The sequence below is a fragment of the Rhinolophus sinicus genome, chromosome 1 (genome assembly GCF_057876585.1).
Source record: "Rhinolophus sinicus isolate RSI-liver-muscle chromosome 1, RSI-T2T, whole genome shotgun sequence".
NCBI classification, from domain to species: domain Eukaryota; kingdom Metazoa; phylum Chordata; class Mammalia; order Chiroptera; family Rhinolophidae; genus Rhinolophus; species Rhinolophus sinicus.
Window position 1 is genome coordinate 122,045,991 of NC_142501.1, and position 24,268 is coordinate 122,070,258.

General features: G+C 43.9%; 1 protein-coding gene across 2 annotated transcripts; it reads right to left on the bottom strand.

The window, feature by feature from the left end:
* Window positions 1-6,372: 6,372 nt before the first annotated feature.
* On the bottom strand, window positions 6,373-12,099 carry SKIDA1 (SKI/DACH domain containing 1). Of its 2 annotated transcripts, none has more exons than XM_019755967.3 (2): window positions 10,628-12,099; window positions 6,373-10,524 (listed from the first exon to the last, which is right to left on the bottom strand). In XM_019755967.3, the coding sequence occupies exon 2, from the start codon at window positions 10,412-10,414 to the stop codon at window positions 7,676-7,678; it is 2,739 nt and encodes a 912-aa protein (XP_019611526.3). In that variant the 5' UTR covers window positions 10,415-10,524; window positions 10,628-12,099; the 3' UTR covers window positions 6,373-7,675. The 2 variants fall into 2 exon arrangements, with proteins under 2 accessions (XP_019611526.3, XP_019611527.3); XM_019755968.3 differs by having other exon boundaries at window positions 6,373-10,527.
* Between the last annotated feature and the right edge of the window lie 12,169 nt (window positions 12,100-24,268).

Consider the following 24,268-nt stretch of genomic DNA (forward strand, 5'->3'; position numbering starts at 1 on the left):
CTGAAGGAAGTTCCAGGCAGCAGGAGCTAAGGAATCAGGGATACCCTAGCATCCTAGGTTGATCTGTTTCTCCTGTAGATGATCTTTTCAGGCTACACGGACACACATATCTGTGGGCAGCAGGCTCTCTTAAGATGCTCTTTCGGAAATTCTTCTTCCTCCACCTCTCTAGCCTTAACATCCCTTGCAAGGGGACAACCACTACCCTTCCCCCAGTTAGGCACCAGTACGCCCTGCAGCCATGGCCGCTGCCACAGAAGAATAGAGAGCTCCCTGTGCTGCAACCCATACTGCTCGGCTCTGGGCGAAGAAGTCGTGGGAATCAAGTAATGGGCAAGCAGAGGGCTGCTTCCTGACCAGTAAAATATTTATTCAACTAGGCAAACGTTTTCTGGGCATCCACTATGGCAATTTTAGGTGCTGCTGTTAGGTCCTACGAAGAGAAAGAAACAGGAATGGCAGGCAGCAAGGCAAGTGTGAGAGGAGCCCGGCATGGAAGCCATTGACGGGTTTAGCTCCACACGTTTTGGGGTCGTGTTTTTGCAAACAAACCGGAGCAATCTTTAGGGAAAGCCAAATACACATGATGGAAACATCCTGTTTTGAAAAGCAGGAACGGTGGAACCACGGTTACTGCCCACGAGTGCGTTAATCAGGCAGGAAAGGGCTTCGGGAGCCCAAGGCCTGAATTTGGTGAATTCGTGCAATTTGGAGCATTTCGACTTAGTATTGATCTCTAAACTCAATTTTGAAAACAGCCTCCATCGCAGAAGTGTGGGTTGTGTTATCCCAGTATTTGCACGCATCGATTGGGCTAAAATAAAATGCATCATACTCTCCGCAAAGAAGGAAGAGGCAGGGACAGTCACAAGAGGAATAGCAGAAAGTGCATGGTTAATATGGGTTGTACGCGAATCCGCGAAACAAGTGCTTTAAACCCATGGGGATTATACGTAATAGCTAATTTGGTGAGAGAGCGAGAGTGCGCAAGCAGAGGGCCGTCTTAGAAGGGAAGGCAGATAGCTGAATATAGGTTTTTTTGACTGAAATTAACATTTCCTTGTGATTTGCATTTGCTAATGTCCAAACCCTTACGTATTGTCCACCTACCCCAGGTTTTTTTTCCCCCAAAGTAGGCTCACAAACAAATTCTCTTTCCTCTAACTGCACTGCCAGAGCTCAGAGGCTGCGTAGAGGCTGCTGCTGCTTTTCCCCCGGACCCACCGGGTTTTAAGTCCTGGAAAGGCCGCGGGGCTGAGCCTGGGGAGGCCCTCGCCGCCCGCCCTCTCCAGGCCTGCAGAACCCGGCCGGTCCTCGCCTCAAAGTTAATCTAATGAACACAGCGCCTGCCTGGGTTTGGCCGTACCTTTCCCGGGTCTCAACTGGCTGGAAGAGACCTGGAGGAGATGGGAAAAGGAGATTGCAATGCCTTATCTTAGACTAAAGAAGAAATCCTTTTGCTTGTTACACACACACACACACACACACACACACACACACACACACACACACACACACAAAAGCCCTTCCCCTTATTTCTCCTGTCTTCTGAGTCCATTTCAGGTTTCTAATGGAGAGAGCAAGCGAGAGAGCGAGAGAGATCGTGCGTGAGAGAGGAAAGGAGAGAAAGCTTTAAACAAAAGACGAGGAGGCGCGGGTAGGGGTCTGGAGCTCTCCTTCGGGGACTGCTCGTCCTGGCTCTTCTGTTTCCCGGCCCGGCGTTTTCGGGCGTTCCGCGGCCTCGGCGGAACCGGGCTCCACGCGGCTGAGAAGTGGAGACAAAGCCCAAGAACCCATTTCACCCCAGATTGCTCGAGCTGGGGCTGGGGCTGAGGCCGCCGGCCTGTGGTCGAGGCTGGGACCGAAGAGGGTCGCCGGGCCGCTCCACCTCCCCGCTGCCCTCGCTGCCTGGGTCGCCCCCGGCCCGCCCGGTTCTCCTTGTCGCACGCGGCCAACTGCTCTTGGGGCCCCGCGAATTCAAAACACGCCTCCTTAATGCGAGCCTGGAAGCCCCGGCCACTTTCCTCCCAGGCTGAGGTTGCGTCTGCAGACTCGCCGCGGCGCTCCGGGCGAGCGTCGCTTCCATGCGGTCCTTGGCGTCCGAGCGGCCATTTACTGCCCTCTGATTGCGCCCAGGACCAGGTTAGCTCATAAAGCCTTTCACACTCAACAATGGGGATTTTCTCAACAGTTAACAAGAAACAACATAATAAAGCCATTTACAAAGACCTTGCTATTTACTATAAATTAGGCACTCTTTAAGAGACCAGTGCGTAATTTCACACACTTTACAACTGGGGCTGCATTTTAAACACCCGGGAAAACAAGCTTGTTGCACTTTCCTGTGACCTAGCTGCGATGCACCTCTGGTTCCCCTCTTCCTCCAGGAGCAGCTTTGTTTGCGTTGCTGCACTCCAACCTCCCCAACCCGGGGTGCTTTTCCAGGTCACTGTCTCTCGTTTCCCGTTTCCAGGTCATCATTCCACTTGCAGATGCATTGCGAGGTTCCAAGGGACAGGAACCACGGCGCCAACGCTAGCAGGCCTCAACCCGTTACATTTCCCCCACTGGGGCATTCAGCCCGGCCCTCCCCTGACTCTAGCCCCTGGTCTGAGGCCACTTCGGGAGGCGTTCGCTGCCCTGCTGGCTGGCCCAGTGTGAAGTCCCATCCCTTTGCCACTTGCATTCCACACCCGCATTTTGGAAGCTCTGGCAAGCCCTCCGCCCAGTGCAAAAAGCCGGGCCCATTTGACTGGGGAAGAGAGATGGGCGCGAAGGTGAGAAAGGGCTAGGCTGTGTGTGCGTGTGCAGGGGTGGGAGAAGACGCCAGAACACACAAAAGGAGCACAAAGTGAGGGGAGGCGGCTCAGTCCCGGAGGGCGGCGGGGTGGGGGGGTGGGGGGAAGAGCACCCTGTCGCCCCTTCTCCTAGTGGGCCTGGCCACGAGGCTGCTGGGACGTGAGGCTGCGCCAGAGGAGCTGGGGCCGCGCACAGGGGTGCAGGCTCTTCCGCCCCGGGAGTGAGAGGGTCACAAATTCAAAGGAGAGCAGGATCTGGGCGGGGGGAAAAAGTCACAAAGAAATTGGTTTGCCACCTTGCAAAATGGCGGCATTTAAACATCTTTCTGGTGGTGGTGGTGGTGGTGGCCCAGGCCAGAGAGCTCAGGGCTGTCCTGGGTCAGCGCGGTGGCCAGAGCTCGGTGCCCATGGGGACAGCGAGGGGAAAAGGGACCCCGAAACCTCCTTGGTTCCCGGGCCAGCCTTTCGCCGTGTCGGCCGTCCCCAGCCTTTCCTCTAGGCCCGCCTGTCCCAAACCCTGCGCCAACAGCCCCCGGACACTGACCCCTGTTTACAAACACAGCTCGGGGGCGGGGTAGGGCGGCCGGAATGCGGGCTGGCGGGGTGGGGGAGGCCGCTGGCTCCCGAGGACGCCACCAGCAGCGAGGAGCGAGGAGTTGGTGCGAGAGAACGGGCCCGGCAGCTGGAAAGGACTGAACGCCTTGTTTTTGAAACTGTCAATCCCCTCAACCCCTATTGTGAGGGCTTCATGCAAAACATCTCAGGCCTTTTAAAGTAGGAGCTTGTGAGGCCGCCACAGTTTGAAAAGAAGCGAGAGAGGAGCGGGGGCCTAGGGCATGGGCAAAGAATGATAGCTGCCCCCTCCCTTTTTTATCCCCCTTTTTTTAAATAGCAAAAGAGGGCCTGCCAAACAGGTAAAATGCAGCCCTCCCCCACCTCCTAGATCTGCCCTACGTCCCCACCCCCCAGGCTAGTTTGCAAAATGCCCTTTGGCCTAGGGAGCAAACCAAAACCAAAGCTAGCATTAAAAATAGTTCTTCCTTCCAGGGATGGGGAAAATCCTGGGGAAGACGGGGGTGAGGGTGGACTCCCTAAGGTGGATGCCCTGTTCCTCCTTGCCAATTTCCTGAGTTTAGTTGATGTGGAGCCTTTACTTTTCACCCCTAGTTTGGCTCTAGAAGCTCCCTTTCTCACATCCTTTTCAGCAGGAATTATTTTTAAGGTGAAGCAAAACTCACCACATCTTATGACTTTTGTAGATGCTAATGCTTTATTTAAAATTTTACTTATTTACTTATTTATTTATTTATTTATTTATTTTACCATGGAGAGTTTTTGTTTTCTTCGAAAGGAAAAAAAATGCTTTTGAGGAATTAGTCTACGTCGCTTCCTGCATGCAAACAAAACTATCATCCTCATATCAGCAGAAACTTCCAATTCTTGGGACTGGAACTTTGAGGAATTTCTAGACCATTGAAACTCACCCAGACACGGATAAGATAAAAATCCATGCACCAGCCCATCTAGTTTGTGTTATTGCTGTTTAGTGGTGGCTCCCTGTTGTTGATTTTAAAATAAACAACCATTATTGAGATTGCTCCACTGTAATCAAGTAAGCCAGTAGGAAAGAACACCCACTTTAAAAAGTAAATAGTTGAAAAAGAGCAAGCTGCTTTTACGAAAAAGGCAGATATAACCTGGCTGTGGAAGACAGAGTACACACATCTCTTAAAAAAAATAATTAAATCTTCATTTCACAGTCTTATCAGGAAACTAGTTTTCTAGAAGACCAAATATAAGCTTGTTTTCCCCAAAAGTCAAAGAAAGAGCCCTTCCCAGTATTTTCCTTATGTCTGTGAATGTTGAGCTTTAGACACAGGAATCAATGACCCTGGAACCATATAATGCCTTTTAAAAAAATATTCTATCACCTGAAAACATTTAAATGTAAAAATGCAATCTGTCAATGGAGGTAACTTTTGTTTTTCTCACAATAAGGCATAACTTTTTGAACAAATGGGACATTTATAGTATCTTAGGAAATCTAGATATTGTCATTAATCATAAGACAACCAAAATGAAATAAACTGCTCTGAGAATAATTCCCACAGCAGAATGGGCAAACAGCTAAGGGGCTACCAGAAATTGAAAGAATACTTTGTATTTTCATGTTACTGAATACACTTTCCTAACAGAAGCCCCAACTGAGGTTTTGCTGTGGTTGGCTGGCTTGTAGGAGTACTGTGGGGTGAAATCTGTGTTGACTATTTAATTTCTCTCCTTTTGATGGTATCACTCTGGAATGCCTCGGCCTCCATGCTGCTCATTCTCCAGCTCTTATAAACTGAAACTATTGATTCTCTGAGGGCTAGAGACCAAGTGTCAAAGCTGGAGGCCGATATTTTATGTCAGAAATTCCATAGGGTATTATTTGTTTTAAAGTGTGCTTATTCCATCTCATGGTCCACCTACGCCCAAGATCTGTAGGCTTCAAATATATTCTCAATTTATAACTGAGGAACAGTGATTCCATAGCCAACAAGTAAAGTACTAGTCTAAATGTAGTAGTCATCATACTTTGAACTTTCTTGACTTAGCAGTAATTAAAGAGTAGAAATGACAGATTTCCAGTGTGTGTATGTCACACTTTTTGAAGATTGATTTTGCAGGACAGCTCACTGCACTCAAATTCTGTATTGCCTTCCAAAGAGGAAAGAACTCAGACTGAGAAGCCAATTGTTCAGCTTTCTGGAGTTTTAACTGTAACTTGTACTGATCTTCAGAATTACACACAAACATGAATTCAAGGATAACATCCCCCAATTTTTGCTTTGACCATATCTATCATGCCAATAAAAAAGGATTCAGTGCACTTACATCTGGCAACATTCAAAAAGGAAAGGAAGGGAGGCAGTTCAAAGCATCTGTTTACTCCATCCAAATGTATTTGGATGCAGGTATGCTCAGCCTCTGTCTTTTACAATAATAGTCAAACCACAGAGCATATACAGCAATTAGGGCTGAGACCATCCAGATCTATCTGAAACATTTATAGACAAAAGAAAATTTTCAAAGGGAGTAGGAATTAAAAGGTTAAGGGGGGAAAAGACTGAATTTTCATGAGAAATAGTGACTTAAATTCACACAGTAAACATTTCATTCATGTTTTGTTTTGTTTTGTTTTGTGATTTATGATCTATAGATGCAACTTCCTAGGTTTAAGATGGCAGAGATCCGAGATACATAATTTGTCAGACTAAGGGAGGTGGACCTAAAATTATTAGATTTAACTTTCATTAAAATACCAGTTGATCTCTGCTTCAGTTTTTTAGACCTGAACTTTTTGCACTTGATTTGTAACAAGTTTGTAAAGTCTTGTTGTCATTTAGGAAGAAATCTACCAGTGTTTAGCACAGAACCTGACTGGCCTCATCACATGGTATTACAACAAAACTCTACACCCAATAAATGCATTTCTTTCAGACAAAAACATTACAAGTGAAAATGTCAACAAAACCATTCATTCCTGTTAACCGTTCTTCAATCTGGAATAAGTAGAAATGTATGGAACCAGGAATTTTAAACAGTGTTTTTAATTGAAAATAAAGCTAAAGCATGCTTTTCAACAGTGCAAATTTCCATAATTTTGATTTACTGCTTCCATCACCACAACATAGCACACCAGCATAGCCCTTACCAAGGGCCAGACCCTGGCCATTTGCATGTTGAACTACTTTGACTTTAAGTGCAAATATAGATAGTCACCTCTGATTGTCACTTGCAGTAGAAACTCTCCTGCTGTATACACAGGATGGTCTGAAAACAGAAGTTTAGAGAGATGCAGAAAAAGAAAAATGTAACAAAATCCAAGTGCCTGAGTTCTGGTACCAAAAAGCCCTGAAACAACTGTTATTTTTCATTTGGGGGTATTCTTGCAACTCTGACCCATTCTACTTTTCTTGGGTGTATTTACTGCCTTGTCACTATGAGGAGTCAGACCATAAAATATCCTGCTCTTAAGCGGAATATTTTAATTGTTTTTCAAGTCTGAGGAGTCATGTTCAGACCACAAGGTAAGCAGGACAACAGTAAGAGTCACCTTATTTAAAACCTTTGGGTGAGAACACAAAAAGGACTTTTCCATTTCAAGGACTGGCTGTAAAAGTAAAATCACACCTTTTACCAAAAAGAAAAAAAAAGTAATCTCATATTTATTTTACTCAGTATATATGAGGCAGCTTTTACCAGCATTCAATCAGGACTCCCCAATCTTTCCACTCAAAAAAGGAAAAATTAAGTGCAACTACCATTGGAGACAGAATGAGGGGAGAAAAAGAAAGAGATACCCCACAAATAAGAGCTCCAGAAAAGAACATTTTGGGCTCACAGAAACTTCTTGCTACCTCAGTGTAACCATGTAACCTAACAAACTTTCACTGAATGAAGTTACACTTTCAGGTCTGAAATCTAGTGCATAAACTTAATGGCTCATTGTAATATTTATTATTCAACCTTTTGACATTTATTTGTAGCAGTTGAATTGAGGTACCGGGTGCATTATTAGCATTGAAACAGTAAAGTGTTCCAGCTCTACCGTAATAACTGAGTTTTACTTGAGTCTTTAGCCTGAAGTAGTCTGTGGAATGTAAACCAACCATTCTCCCACCCCGCCCCCACCCTACTCCAAAAAAAAAAAAAAAAAAACCCGCAATGTTTAAAAAAAAAAAAAAAAAGTAATCCGATTTCTGTCTTCAAAATGCGATAAACCAGGACTCCAAAAGGGGTGTAACACATTAATGGACTTGTACAAACCATCCTGTGCAGTTTACAACAAAAGGAAGGTAATGGGGTTCAAGAAAATATCTTCCAAAACACTTTTATGAATTAAATTTCCTGAATTTGTGACTAGGTGGAAGAGGTATTGCAGAACCGCCCAGCTGCCATTTCCAGATAGGATGGGCCTTGTGAGGAGGTTGGGAATCCTTAGTGGTGTTTAAGGAATATGCCGGCCACAAATCCCCATCGTTCCCAATAATGAGTGATGGTGGACAAGGAAAATTTGCCATGAAATTAAATGGCTTTTTCACTGCTGATGCTACATTGCTGGCTACCTTTTTGCGTCTGTTTATAACTGTAAAATCATCCAGTGTTCCTTCATGTAGCTCACTTTTACCTGTCGGACGAGGACTTCTAGCTGATTTCAAATTTGGTTTGACTGGAGGTGTCTGAAGTACAGGTCGCTTTCCCAAAACTAGTGTCCGGTAATTTTTTCTCACCCTGGCACCAAATTTATATTCCCCATCCTCAGGTTTTGGAGAACCTAAAGTGCATGAAAGGCCCTGACTTGGAGCCAGTGGATTTAAGGAAAGAGTTTCTTTTTCAGGGCATGCAAACCCTTCCTTGGCTGTGGTTAGCAAGGTGTCCTCCTCTTTACTTCCAGTCACACTGTAAAACTCACCCTTTGTATCATTGCACTCGCACTTTAGCTTATTTATAATAAGGTCAGGTTCATATTCTTCATTAGCACTACTGTCTTCGACTTTGATTTTAATATTGTGCAGAAAGGGCAGTGTCTTGTCGCCTGTGTCAGTGCAGGGACTCTCCGCTTTCGTTGCTGCTGCCACTTCCACCCCAGGGTCAGTCTGCAAAGAGGGCAAATCCGTAGCAAATTCTGTACAAGGGGGGATTTTGGAATCTTTCTCTGAATTTGCGGCTGCTCGTAAAGAATCCTGATTGAAGAACCTAGCAGCTATTGTGTTGTTATCTGCACCGGGTGTAGTAGGAGTTGCTTGCAGGCATTTCTTAGCCTCTCGGAGTATTCTTTGTTGTGGAAATGCATTGTTTGTCTTTGGGCTAGGTGAAGAGGCCCCCTCCGCTAGGCAGTTAAGTGTCAGGTCAGTTCTCTTTACAGTACTGGAAATTTCAGAATGTGGGAATGTAATCGCAGATACCCTATCGTTCCTTATCTCTGTGAAACAAGTCCCCAGGCTGGCCGGGCAGTACACCGGAGACGCTTTGGGGGCCCAGCTCTGCAGAGTCCACTCCTCCGGCGACTCGGCTTTGACACTACTTTTGAGATCGGGAAGTCGGCTGGCATCCTCGAAAGCAGCGGGGTTGGTTGCAGCGGCGGCGGAGGCCAGATGGTACAGGAAGCTGGCCTGTGCCTGCACGCTGGGCGGCTTGCAGAAGCTGGTGCGCCTGAAACGGATGCTCTGCACCGACACTTGGCTGGAGCCGGAGCTGGAGTCCGACTCCGAAGACGAGTCCTCCTCCTCCGAGCTGACTTCACTGGAATCCGAGGCCCCACTTCCCCCCTCCTCCTCTTCCTCCTCCTCCTCTTCCTCCTCCTCCTCTTCCTCCTCCTCCTCTTCCTCCGAGGACAGAGAGTTGCTGGAGCTGGACAAACTGGAGCCAAAATCGGAGTCGTTGGCTGCGTGGTCCGAGTAGGAGCTGGACTCCGAGTCGCTGCTGCAGCTCTCGGGAAAGCTGCCCGGATGGGGCTGCTGCCGGTGGTGATGAGGGTGACTCTGCGGCGGCGGCTGGGCCCGGTGGTGGTGGTGGTGGTGGTGATGGTGGTGGTGGTGGTGGTGGTGGTGGTGGTGGGGAGGCGGGCAGAAGCTGTTAACCAGATGGAACCTCTCAAGGCAAGTGGCCCCGGCGGCCGCCGCCGCCGCCGCCGCCGCCGCGGCCGCCGCGGCCGCCGCCTTGGCTTTGTAGGACCTGGGCAGCAGCAGCAGGCGGCGGGCGCCGGCGTGGGGCGCAAGCAAGCAGTCCTTGGCGCCCCCGCGCTTGCGCTTGCAGCGGTAGGTCAGGCTCACCGGGCCGCCCGCGCCCGCCGCCGCCGCCGCCGCCTTGGGCTGGGGCCCGGCCGCCGACGCCTGGTAGTAGGCGGCCGCGGCGGCGGCGGCGGCGGCAGCGGCGGCGGCGGCGGCGGCGGCGGCGGCCGGGTGCTTGCTGCACAGCAGGCTCCGAAAATAAGCCGGGTCCGAGTGGAAAGCGACGTAGTTTCCCTGGAGCGGAGCAGTTTCGTAGTTTAGAGGGGGTTTGCAAGGCGAGCGCACGATTTCCGGGTAGTGCGAGCCCGGGTATTTGCTAAAAATCTGAGGTAGATGGGTGGCTGGGCGCGCGGCGGCGGCGCCCGGGCGCGGGGACTGCGCGCTGATTGGCAGGGGCCGCGCGGCTCCGCTCAGGCCCCGCCAAAGTTGGTGCCTGTCCTTCCAGAAAGCCGGGCGGGGGCTGGCGGCGGCGGCGGCGCGCTCTGGCGGCGGGGCCTTTGTGGTCAGGGCCCGGTCGACCCTCCTGCGCTTGGTCTTGAGGACCCGCTCAGTTTTGCAGGAGGTGTAGAGCGCTTCCACGTCTTCCCGGGAGATGAGCGTGCATTTGGCGGCGTGGAAGGCGATGCTGTTGATGGCCTTGAGTTTCCGCAACTCCTCCAGATCGCAGTGGTGCTTTTTCACTTTCAGATGATCCATACGCTTGTGCACGGTAGTCCTCGGGATGTTTTTCAGCAGATCCGTGAAGACTTGGGAGAGGGCAAACATTTGCTTTCCTTTAATGATGAGGTAGCCGAGCCTCACGCCATCCACCTCTTCAAAACCTGACTTCAGGTCTCCCATCTCGGGCACTAAATGATCCCCACCATTTGCAGCAAATATATACGTGACGCATACATACACATGTATGTATGTTAATCCTCCACCAGATGCTGCGTGTGTCTCAAGGCATCCTGCTAATAAAATAACAAAGACTGTTATTCCCGGCGAAGGGAGTGCCAAACTCTAGGCGAAATTATTGGAAAAAAAAAAAAAAAACCATGAAATTACACTGACTTGATTCTTGCTTTTTTTTTGGTTTTCGTTTTTTTAAAAAAGAGGGAAAAAACCATCCGGTTTCTGATCTACCAGTGAGTTGGTGTAAGTCTCCGATGCAGATCAGTACCTGGGCCCCTCTATTCCTTCCTTCTCCATTGGAGCACTATGATAATGGAATGTGAAGGGAGAAAGAGAAAAGAAATGCAGCTGCTATTCCCGCCGCTGCTTTAGCTACAAATAAAATGACAGAGTGAAGTGAGCTCGTCCGGAGACACCTTCATCAATTAATTCCCCTAAAGCCAACGCTGATTGGACACTCCTGACAGGTGATGCAATAAAAATTGATATTCCACCCCTTCCCCCCAAAATCTCCCACTAATTAGCATACCCTTATACTGCCACCTCCCCTCCCAAAGTAAATAATACAGTCGGTATATAAATCTTTCCATTAAACTATCGGAGCTCAGAAACAGCCTGACTCACAGACTTCATCTGAACCAGTGTGTGTACGCTTAAAAAAAAAAAAAAAAAGCAAAAAAAAAAAAAAAAAAGCTGTATATTCGCCTTTAAAGGAATATTGCCTATTTTTTTGCTTTATTTGCATTTTACCGCTACAGCTATTATCATTTCAAAGAAAAGCATTTAAAAAACATTATCAACCCTAAATAGATACACCCCACCCCTTTTTCCTTTGGAAAATGGAGATTAAGTGAAAATGTGCAGAATAGCCTGGTATTTCCCTTATGGGAATGGGGAAGGAGACCGACCGACTGCGAGCTCCAAAGTTAAACCCGCGAGGTGAACCGCCCCAGTACGGACTTACGTTTTGAATTTCTCTCGATTTTCCTTTTTTTTCCCCCCTGTAATGCCTTTTTACAATCAGAAACAAAGTTTTTTGACCAAGGAAGCAGTTCAAGGTTCCAGCTCCGAAACACTGTAACAATTCAACTGGATTTGGGTTCTCTGCTGGGGGGTGAAGTGGGGAGGAGGTAGTTTCACGTCAGCCCCATAACAAAGCATAGATAAGCTAGAAATGTGTATACTTTTCACAATTAACCAGGCTGGATTGGAGGCGGGATCGTCATAGAGTCCCCAGCACAGCCTTTCCCTGGGTTCTGTTCACCGCAGGCCAGAATTCCAAGGAGCAGTTAGCTTCTGCAGCAAAGAAAAGAAAACGTAAAACGCCCAAGGTGCTACCAGAGGTTTTACGTAATAACGATGAAAAGAAAGTGCTGATATATGATGCAGACCATTTCAACGGTCTATGATGCTTTTGGTTGGTAGTTCAAGTGAATCTTCCACAACTCCCCTCCCCCTTTTTTCATGAAAGCCAAGCATATGCTTTTTAAAAAAGCACTTTGGATGAATATCAATATTGTTTAACCTCTTCTTAGTCAAATTAAGGCATATTTTGGTGTCATTTTCAAGGATGTCCAAAATATTGCCAAATGAGAGCAAAGGTCTTTCCAGTCGCGTTACCAAACGATCCCAAGGCGGTTTGTTGGCTGCTTTGCACAATTCGGCAAAATCTTCTTAACTGCTCGGTGTTTGCAACTACAACATAAATGCAACCCAGGCATTTATATGTTTCCTGTTCCTCCAAAAATAGACACATCCGTGAGGTTAAAAGAATAAACGGATATTTCTGAGGCTGCAAGAAAAAAACTGTAGAACAATTTCTTCCTTTACATTAAAAAGTTCCAGCTTCCCCTCCTCTGGTCTGGCTAGCACAAGCAGTTAAGGCTCCAACCAAAAAAAAAAAAAAAAAAAAAAAGAAAGAAAAAGAAAAAGATAAAAACCGAGGAATCACATACAAAAATGTAGTTTGCATGAAATCTCGGCCATAGTTCCCCACCCCCAACCTCACCTCCCTTGTAATTTCCCAGGAATTTTGAAGAGAATTGGGAATTTCAAGAAGTGCATCCGGAAATTAAGGAAGTCTATTTAAGAGAGTATGTAACTCAGAGGTTGGGATTTGAAAAGTCAGCCCTGGACTACTGTTGCACTCAGCACAGATGTAATCGCCGCTCTTCAACTTAATCAATGTGTGTACAAACCGCGATGTCTAGTTCTTGCCTTTGAAATCTAAGGCTAGCATTTCCATCCAAGAAATCAGAGCTACAGCAAATTACATTTTTGTCCCTTGAATGAGAGAAGGATCATTGAATAGATCTCGTGATATTTCAGGCTTTAAACGTAACCGAGAGGCAGCAATGAACAATGCCTCGTCACAGCTAATACCATCCACCGAGTTGGCTTTCTCTTGCATCTGGATCCATCATACCGCGTTTTTCTCTTTCACTTTCACCGGAGGCAAAATGCAAAAGGTTTAAGCAGAAAGCAAAGTTTCCAGGAAAAACAGATGCTGGTATTTGTATTTTAAAGTAGAATGACCAGAGTCTTTCTACTGCCAGCGACAATAACGTCGTTTTAAAATTCCTCCTGATGCACTTATATACTGCCAGCCCTCTTCCTTCCACCCCACCCCCGTGCAATTCCCCTCCCCCAGCTTTAAGATTTCCACCAGAGAGTCAAACAGCCAAGAAACAGTAAACTCAGAAAAAGCCTTTGAGAAGACATTACAAAAGGTTGGCTAGAGCGTCCTTTGGGGGGAAAGGGGCAGGTAGTTCTAGTTGTTCTCCATTCCTATTTAGATTTGCACATACACACACACACACACACACACACACACACACACACATTAACACACATACTTATTCCTCCTGCACATGGCAACATGATTTAGTAACCATTTCAAAATTACATTCTTTCCCTCTCCTTTCTTTCCACCTTTAAAATGCTGGCAATATGGGTGGTTTTTTAAAAACAAATAGAATATTAAGTATTATTTTTAAACTAAGGGTACAATCTTTTGGGTCAAATACAGAAAAATAAAGGCGGGGAATTGGGAATTTGTCTATATATACAATTTATGGGAGTATCTTTATATGTGGACTCAGACACCTTTACACTTATACATTTTTAATACTTCTATTACACATTTTTCTTCTTGTCTAATACATTCTTTTGTTCCTTTAACTTCCTCATCTTTGAGTGTGTGTGTGTGTGTGTGTGTGTGTGTGTGTGTGAAGGCGTGAGTGCTCGCAATCACGCGTACACACACACGGAATGTGACAGCTTTCTTGTGGCCATCAGCACACGTTGCATATCCGGGGTCTTCTGCAGGCACATTGGGGGTCGGTCCCGATAAAAAGATCTAGCAGAGGCCCCTGAGCGCTCACACATGAAAGGCAGGGGACTTTAAGATGGATTTGCATGCACACAGGGGATTTCGATCAATAGCTACCAACATTTATGGCTTAGATTATTAATGTGAAAGCTGGCCAAAAGAATGGGGATGAAAAATTAAAGGTGTCTGTTATCAATTATGCTTAAAGTTATGCAATAATTTACTTACTTTGCCTGGATGTGCAGATCCAGATGTATAAAGTACTATTCTTCAAAAGCCAGGGGGTTTCTTTGATAAATTTGTTGACCATGTCAGCCGCCTCTACAATCAAAGATGAACCCAATTCAGATGATGGACTGTATTTAAATTCTTTTTTAAGAAAAGATATATCAACTTCTCTGTTTCTCAAATACACATATATATGTTGGTGGATATGCCCAAATTAACATTTATGTGTATATCCATCTCTGAGGGCCCCGGGAATTACTTATTGGGAATTTAGGTATATATATGAAATACATTGAGTTTGTTAGTTATATGTGATTATTTATTCAGTGAGGAACGCATAATCTACACACTATCAGAAAAAAGTATTTTAGCTTTGAAAACAAAGCTGCCTGCTAAAGGAGAATCCTCTGTGGCAAATACAAATAGAAATACATTCTTAATGTCCACTTACTTCTGCATTTATTGTAAAAAAGTCAGCACTTTCAGTTTTTAAAGTGATGGGCTATGAAGATATGAACATATTTGTCTTTACTTATCCTGTGTGAATGTGCTAAATTTACCTTCAGATGTTCTATTTTGATTTATTTTCACCATATTTTATGTTTAAATACCATTACAATTCAGTCTGACCTCTTTCCTCTGGAGCGAAGTAATGCACACGGCATTTACAGTCTTTTAAATGGTTAGCTGGGAAATGCAATAGCAATTTGCAGAAGTAGTTTACTAATGGGGAAAGTTCTTTTGAAAACCTGAAGGAAAGCCTAAGAGTACTTTTGCATTTCTACACTACAACTGTCATATAATTAAAGTATTGAAGAGCATTAAAATAATCCTTTCTTCCAAGCTTTCATCCATACATACGTAATTTAAATGAAGATCACCCACCCCCATCACCATCCCCACCGCCTAACTCTTCACCATATACATTTGTTTTAGTGACTGCTGGCCACATTTTGTTCAAAGTGAATTCAGACAGAAAAGACCAAGGAACATCACAAAGGCCTCAACAATGTAAGTATACTGGTTAGAAGAATAAAAGAAGCCCCTTGTGTGTTAGCCAAAAGTAACTGTAATACAACGTAACAAAGACTAAAATAATAATAATTTAAGTCTCATATGGCTGAATTAATTGAAGATATAAGACACTAAAAGCTTGTGTGATAGTCAACAGTGCCTTACTTAAATGTATCTAATCTCACATGTTCTCTACTTCTTGGAAGGGGAAAATGAGAATGGAGGAGGAGGAACTGGCTAAATTAAGGAACAACTTAAATTATAACTTAGTATATTTTCCTTAATTTTTTTTCCTTTTTTGTCTCATCCATACAAATCAGGGCAAGTCTCCAAAAGGGCACATCCTTCTGTTCTTAAGGCATTTAAAAATCCTGTTTTTAACAGAAGTTTGGGACACAGAGTATATGCCATGTTGTCTACTGACCCATAATCAAAATGCAGTGACCTTCTACCCTTTTTATGCCCCCTGACCCATCTTGAATTCAATGCAGCCTTTATAAATTTGCAAATCCTTGGAGGTAAAGGGGTTTTTGTGAGGCTTTGTTCTGAAAAGCCATGAGTGTGCTTTCTAAATTAGACAAAAAGGTAAAGCAACAAACCCTAGTGGACAAGATTTTATACAGGTGAGCAATAGGCAACTCTTCAAATAACACATATTGCAAGCTAAAAAGCAATTATAAACATGGGAGACAAGAAGGTTATAGATGGCATCAAATTAGAGTGTGGTACAAATCACTTTCATGATGTAAGAAATGGTTAGGCCACAATCTTCCTGCTCTCCTCATCTCAAGGGCTGTGGGGGACCCTAGTGACTGAGAAAGGAATGGGGAAGGGGGGGTAGTAGTGAGAGAGTGGGGAGGGAGGGAGGAAGGGAAAGAAAGAAAGGAGGGAGACCTGATATGAATCTACAGGCCCATTCCCTTATCTTTTCTATCAGCCAGTTTAAAGGACACCATAATTATGATGGTGATAAAACAATGCCTGCTTATGTGTGCTGAATAAATAAAGAATGTTTACAGCTCAAGAATCTTTTAATTCCAATTAAACTCTATCAAAGAAAAGCTACTTTCCTTACTACAACTGTCTTTCCCCCCAATTATCTTGTTTTGTTGCTGTATTTTCCTATGAGACACCAGGGCCTCTCACAATTGATCCTGAATGTGGAAAAAAGAAACCTGAGAAAGTAGAGTTCAATGCTGATATATGAAATAACACACAAATATCGAGAGCCACAATTTATTTGTGTTGCCTCAATTTTTGTTTATTTTCCACTAGGGCCAAATGTGTAGAAACTGAAGTGATGACACTAAGTCCTGAGGCCTACCTATGGGCTGCTGAAGCCATGCTGAAATTCTGAGCACCCATGAGGGGAGAGGGGAAAGATAAGACATGTGGGGCCTGATGGCCTCTGTATAGGGAATCCTCTGGTTCTGTTCCTCTGGCTTCAGCCCAAATCTTTCTAGGAGCACTGGAGCCAATCACTGTCTTCCACTGCTGCAGCTACTGGGCGCACACAAAAAAGCGGGAGATCAAAAAATCCCAAGTTCACATTTATGGATACACAGGATCATTTCATATTCATGGCTTCAACAAATCACATCATAATCAGATTTAAACAAGGTTTGGGCAGTAATGCCCACCAGGCTGGGCACTACACACTGACAAGTATCACACACTAAAAGCAACTAGAAAAGTTGCTTTTTTATTTTGGAATCATAGAGTGAAAATTAAGTCTTTACTTTGAAAAGCTTACTTTTCACTTTTGAGGCCAATTTTTACAGTCATAAATGTCAAATAAACGCCTCTCTTTAAATCATTCCTCAACATTATAATTCAAACTTTTATTTTCTTTCTTTCTCAGTTTTAGTAGTGTTTTGTTTTTTTTTAAAAAACACATGGCATAACAAACATTATAAAAAATGCACTCATTCCGTTAAATGCCCATATAAACTTGCTTTTTTTTGGTTTTGTTTTTATTCCATCTAAGTAGCGCATTGCTAAGCATAAACTTAAAAAGAAATTTTCCTCAAAGAAATATCTAACATTTCTTGGTAAATTCTATTTGGAGAAGTGGTACAAAAATACAGTGATAAAAAATTTCAGGGTATTTGTGCGCTTGCTGGGTAGTTGCAGGCCCCTTTCCTTTTGAAAGTTTAGAGCGCCAATACCCTCAATTCTACAGGCAGAATTAGGATGGACTTAGAGGGTCCTAAACGTGACCGATTCACTAAGGCGGGGGGCTACAGCTTGCAGCAACGTGCTCGGCAACCTAATCCTACGCTAAAAGAGGGCAGAGAGCGAAAAAGAATGGAATACAAACTATCCCGACATTCGTAGTTACTTTCAAGGTGGATTGTGTATTTTAAGGCTGATGGGAACGTCTGGTTTTTGGAGCAAAAAGAAGAGAAGGTAAGTGTTTGTCCTTGTATTCACCAGTTCGTAGAGAAACAATGAAAGAACAAAGGGAACCACTTCTCCATCTGAACATTTTCTGTATCTCCCTCCGTTTCAGGCCAAAAAGCTTGTCAGGGGATTCGCTTTACTCTATCTTAAGTAGTTGCTGCTAGGCTTGTTGAACTAAGAATTAGAAAAAAGTTGAGCGGCTGTGTAAACATAGATTAAATAATAATAATAATAACAATAACAACAACAACAATAATAAAGGCTTGCTGTGGCGACTCTACAGCGCTGGTCGCAGTAACTTACAACAGAAGTTGTAAGGGAAGCCATCAGGAAGGGGAAGCCCAAGAAATAACCTTTACACCCCAGATTTCGAACTCAGACATTTAAATCGCCTTTCTCGCTGTCTGAAAGGGTTTCGGCGCACAAAATGTGTAGGTAGTGTCTATGGGAAGAGAGGCGGTGTACCATTTAGGTCGAAAATGTTCTCCATTACTATCTGGAAAATAATTTTTAAAAAGGAAAGGGGATTCAAGTATTGACGATACTTTTTGCCGATAGAAGAAATGGCAGAGGTGGCCGGGCAAGGAGAGGGCTTCGTTTTTAAATGTATTTGCTTTGGGGTACGGTGGTTATCGGCAAGTCTGCCTTTGTGGGTCTGTGTGGCTGAATGAGTGACCGAGTGCCGATGGCAATGTATAAATGAATCGGTGTGTGGGGGAAGCCCCCAAAGCCGGCCAGCACGTGAAAGACACATTTTTTACTGCCCCCCAAGCGACAACCTAGCCCCCTCCACCCCACCCCCAAATCCGTATATTACCTGCCCAGTTACAGTGACACATGTTTATGTTTATAGTCCTGGTTTGTAGTAGTGTCAAGAGCCGCAGCGAGAGGAGGGGGAGGAGAGAGGAGAGGGAGGAGTAAATGCAACCACCCCCACTTGTTAAAGCAAATTTACTGCGTTATTGCAAGCCGGTACGGGGGGCTGGGAAGTGAGTTGAGAGGAAGGGTAGAGTTGGGTTCTGTGTTGGTGGTGGCAGGGGGGTGGGGTTAGGAGATCTGGGATGGAGCTACTCTCCAGCGGCCCGGGAAAAGCAGGTCGGTCAATAGGGGAGCATGCTGGCGCAATCGAAAACAAAAAGGTTCCTCCTGCTCGCTGCGTTCACGTGGGGGGCTCTGCACGCGGGGCTCCAGGGACCTGACCTCTGACCCCGGCTCCTCTCCGCGCTCTCCCGGTGCCGCGCGGCCACTTTTTACCCAGGATCCCTCGCGCGGGCCGCGCTCGTGCCGCGCTCGAGTCCTCCTTAATCCTCCATTCCCCGATCTCCATCCCCTCCCCCCCGCCGCCAGCCCCGGGGGAGGATTCTCCGGCAGGGAACCCCCGCCCCACCCCCAGCCCGAGAGTCAGGGCCCAGGCGGCCGCGGTGCGGCCGGTGAGGCGGGGAGTGCAGCGCTGGCCTCCCCTGCCGGGCCGGGCCTGCGGGGGAGGGGATCAAGGGGAGGGGGTTGGGGACAGAGGGGAAGGGGAGGAAAGAAGGGAGGGCCCGGCGGCCCGGCCAAGGCCTGGACCTGTTGACTGCCATTGGTCCGCTTCGTCCCGCGCCCTCTCCCTGCCCGCCTTGGCCCGGGTCCTTGCGTGGAAACCAGGGAGGAAATGAGGATAGCTGTTCTCTCCGCCTCCTTCCAACTTTATTTTTTTCTTGGGGGATGAGAAAGCAAAGTAATCTCCGCTGTCCCATCTTTGCTCATAAAGTACCGTCATGCGCGGGCCCAACGCCCACCCGGCCCCGCTATTTAAATCCTCCTCTCCTTCCCAGACCTGCTCCCCGGCTCGGAGCACGCGGGCCCTCGACGCCCCGCCACGCCTCCCCCCGGCCTGGCCCGGCTGCGTCCCTAGCGAATTGTGTTGCTTTTCTTCCCTAGAAGCTCCCTCGTCCACCTTCCACTTTTTTCCCTGTCCCAAGAGGCGTAAGATAAAACCTCTGATTTGCTGCGCGCTGCCGGACACATTCTCTGCCCTCTCGTCGAAAAACATTTGATGGAGAGTTTAAAATAACAGTATTTTTAAAAGAGAGGGGAGTTTTGTTTTGCAGTTTCATCGGAGCATTAAAATAAAAAATACTAGATGTATTTAAACGTAAAGGTTTTGTTGGATTTGCTGTATTTCCTTTTAGATTTGGGGTTTCCTTTAGAATATTTTCCGGCAAAAAAATGGCAAATTAAAATTAAGGTGAAAGTGAGGCATCAAAACCACTTCCGAAAATAAAGGGGAAATTTAAAAAATATGTAAATGAAATAGCGGGAAGGCGGCCGCAGTGGAAGCTGGAGTCGCCGAAGGCAGCGCCTAGGTGTCGGAGTCCGAGCAAGGAAGGAGGGCCAGCCCGGGAGGGGAAGGAAGCAGCGGGCCGTGCGCGGGCCGCGGCGCTCGGGAGGCCGGCTACGGCAGGCAGGGCGAGCGCGGAAACGCGGACGGGAAGGGCGGCGGTGGGCGGGGGTCCGGCGCGCGGCCGGCGCAGCAGAGGAAGCGGGAGCCAGGCTCCCTTCGCCGGGCAGCCCCTATTGTTCGGCCCTCGTGCGGCTGTTCGCCGGGCGCGCCCTTCTTGAGGGAGGGGTATTGCGATCCAACTCACCCCCCACCCCCACCTCCCCGAACTCCAACCCTCGGGTCAGGTCGGCGCAGCAAGTTTTAGCATCAGACTCGGCCAGCGAGGGGTTCCTAACTCCAGAGCACATAGAGAGGACGCTTTACAACGTGCCGCTAAATTGGAGGAAGCTGGGCAAGCCTGCAACTCACATTAAAGAAGAGGGAAAGCAGCTTAGATATGCTTATAAAGTGATAACTAGGTAGAGACAGTGTGGGCAGTTTTTTTTCTGGATCCGGAGAGTTAGAGTAGTTTCGATCATGTTTTAAATATCTTTTAATGTATGGATTCGAAAATGAATGTCGGGGTTCAAAGGAGTTCGGAAAAGCACGTTTCCCTGTCTATTTGTTATTATTCAGCTCTTTGTTGTGTGCAAGAGCTCTTAATTTTAAAAGGGCTGAGCTACCCCTAACAAAAACAGGCTTGATTTCTTAACGTGAAATGCATTTTCAAAATAACAGTGAAATTCAAAAGGGAAAAACGTGTCGTTTGCTTTTAAACTCTGTTTTGGAAATAAATAACCCACGTACGAAACTACCCCTTTTCCTTTGTGAGGCATGTGGAAAACATTTCTGGCAAACGTCACAGTTTCAAAAAATGAAGATTTCCAACAAGTGATGGCGCGTCTTGAAGACAAGACCAAAGTCATCGTGTGTGAAAACTCATGAAGAAATAATTTCAATCCTTTGGCCCAAACCTTGCTAGGGCAAGGGAGCAATTTACACTTAGATTTATAATAGACTTTGCGGAAATTCCTTCTAAAATACCCATTACTTGTCTGTGTATTATGCAGCACTGTTTCCCAAGGTGGATTTTAAAAAACCAATTAGAATTGATCTCTAATGGAATATTATATTTACACGTCATCATGAAAACATCATTTGACAAGAGTTTTGAATTACAAGAAAGAAGTTAATAGATGATGCTCATAAATGGCATCTGTTTGCAGAAAACCTTTAAGAGTCCGTTAAAGGTAGTGGTGGTTGTGATTTTGCATTTGAAATGCTATAGAAGTGGTTTGCTTTTTAATTCTTTTGAATCTTCTTCCTAAACCTGCATTTCCTCATGGAAATCATTTGGGTATTTTGAGGTATAGGGAGAAATTCTTAAATAAGAAATCATTTGAGGTGTAACTATGGAAAGGTTTGAACAGAAAAAAAATTGGTATTGAAAATTAAGTATTCTCAATCTGTTCATTCCTTACACACTCATCCTCCCATGGTCCTTCCTCCCTAACTACTTGGATTCAATTTACAATTTTTATTTATAAGTGAATATTTAGAATAGCTTTATAAGTTTATTTGTTATGTAGTTGATTGTAGAAGGTGCATCTTTTTACACATTTTAGTGTTTCTGGCTTTTTTGGGTTTCATTTATAGTAAATATGTTACAAGTCATTATATACTTTCGAGAAAAACAACAAATGGGCGGAAAAAAGGGCATGAATGGGGGTAGGGATGGAGAGGGACATGTAATGTTCCTGGTCAGTGTTTGAAATACTTTTCTTTAATTTTATGTCATTGTATTTTCCACTTCTGCTTGCACCAAAGATTATTGCTTTTTTAATTGAGGTAAAGTGCCACCATATAAAAATTACCTACATTGTAGCTCTTAAGCACCATAGTAAAGTGAGGCTGACAAAAAGTGTTGGGGGCTTGTGTGTTTAATTCACCAGGAATGTAAGCTTCATAAGATTCACCCTATGGGTCCATGTTGGTCCTTGGCATTGTTACTGTACAATTTCAAGAGGTAAATATACACATTATATTTTTTAAAAATCTAAGGTGTACTAGGCAAACAGTTTATTAATTGAAGGAATAAAAAAATGAATTTGTCAACTTCATTCTTTCTGGGACACAATGCGGTTAATTAACATATTCTTGGGCTTGTTTCTGGATTTGGTAAGCAGTGGCCCCTTTCGGAGAGGAAAACATTTAAATCTTAAAAACTGATGTGTTTTTTTTTGGTCCAAATAGTATTTAGCAATTTAGTTTAATATCTTCTTTTTTTTTTCGGTCCAAGACATGTTTCGTTTCTTTCAAGGTTCTCTTCCATTTTAAAAACTGATTTTCCTCTTTTCCATGTTCAGAATCTTCTCACTTAGATAACCCTATGCATCCTATAATCAGATATCCACATATGTCACTTTAATCACACTTTAATTATAACAGAAATGCAAATCTTCAGTGTCAGTAAAAAAATGGGAACATGGACCTTACACTCCTATTCTTACATTATATTGATGATACTCTGAAAAGTCAAAGCGTGACACTTTTAAGTATTGTTGCATTATGGAAAAAACAATAGTCCAACACTGAAATGTTATTGAGGTTTATGTAATGCTTTGAAGATCTAAAGGCATCTTTTAGATATTATTTTTCTACTGGTAATTACATGGTGTTTTACCCAAAAATGTAAACAAAACCAATATATATCAATTTTATAGCAAAGGAGTAGCTCTGAAGCCAAACGCAAGATTAACCAGACCAAACTCTTTAAAGTAAATATTAGGCTTTGATTCTTAAAAAGATTTAAAATTTAGATTACACACAATTTAATTTTAGAATTACCTAACTAAACTTTTCAACAATTAAGGGTATCTAACAATAATATTAATTATGATTGATTCTAAGTAAGAATTTGTTTTGTAAGAAAATGATGACATTTACATGAAAAGGTGGTTAATATTTGAGGGCTATTTACAGACAATTCTAAATTACTTGGCAAATAAAAAGTTTTCACCTATATTAATTTCAACTATTGAAAATCTTTAAAGAAACCAATTTAGTTGAAAATTTCTGTTAATCATCATTTAGAAATTTTAGTTCAGTTGTACATACAAAATAAAGTCTTGCTTTACTTTGAAGAGTAAAGTTCAGTCTTCAATAAGCCATTAAACTTCAATATTGTACATTAATGAATATTTATTGTGGGCCTACTACGTGTAAAACACTTGCTAGATGGTATGGTGAGTAAAAAAAAAAAATCACCTAGTAAGATTAGCACACTTCATTAAATGTAATTTCCCAAAAGCCATTAATGAAATATCAATTGAAAACATAATTGAAATGAATACTTTTTAATGAAATCTCTAATAGTACTCCATACTATAGGTGCCATGTGTGGGTTTATATCTATAAAGACACAGTACTCACTTATTGTAAGACAAATAAAGTAGTTGCATAAATACGTCAATATTTTAATCATGCTAGCATAAATATATGGCTGATAATAAACTTTTCAATTAAACCTTGGGTACCCATTGAGCAAAAAAAAATTTTATTCAGAGATTCCTTTATGTAAAAGAGGATGTATTTCAAAGTTTGTACAGATCATAAGAAATTGCCTTTTTGCATTGTCCAACTAATTTATTTAGAAACAAGATTATAGTTTCTGATGAGGTTCAGTACATAAATGAATTCTAATAATTGCTTTTTATTAAAAAACCTTAGTATCGGAACCAATACAAAATTTTAAATACTTTGTGGAAGTGAACAACCTGAGTTAAGGAACGTGCATCTAATCTTTATGGGAATATATCACAATTTCCATACCTCATTATAGAAATATATCCCAACAATGGATATATAGACAGAATATAATGTGCACAAACAGAAGGCAAATAAAACTTTAGTATAAAAGAATAAATATAACCAATACTAACCCATGAACCAAATTTGTGTTTCATAATCTCTACTTATGTAGTAGTTATCTACTTATGTAAATGATTGTGGAAAAGCAAATCCAAAAATTTGGTGCCTAGGTTAAGGGATAAAGAAAATTATAAGAAAATATCCATAGAGGAAAAAAAATACAATTTCCCATTATAGTAGTGTTACAGGTTATATCATAAAATTCTTGAATTTTTTGTGGTTTGCCTCAGATGATTAGTTAGAGAAATAGATAAGCCAGTACTGAGTTAGCTGCTGTTATGTAAAGAAGAATACTGTAGACAGCAGGCTTTTGTTTTATTCTACAGGCACTAGATACACTTTTTCATAAGATATTTTGAAAATACAGAATCAGATTTAAAGGGTAACATTATTTTAAGATTGAAATTGTCCTTTTCTATGAAGTTAGTCTATAAATCCGCTGGACTTTTTTTCTTTACCATGTATATTTAAAAACTTACTTGAACTTTAACAATTGTGGCAATTTAATTATAAGTTTTAGCCATTCCGAGGT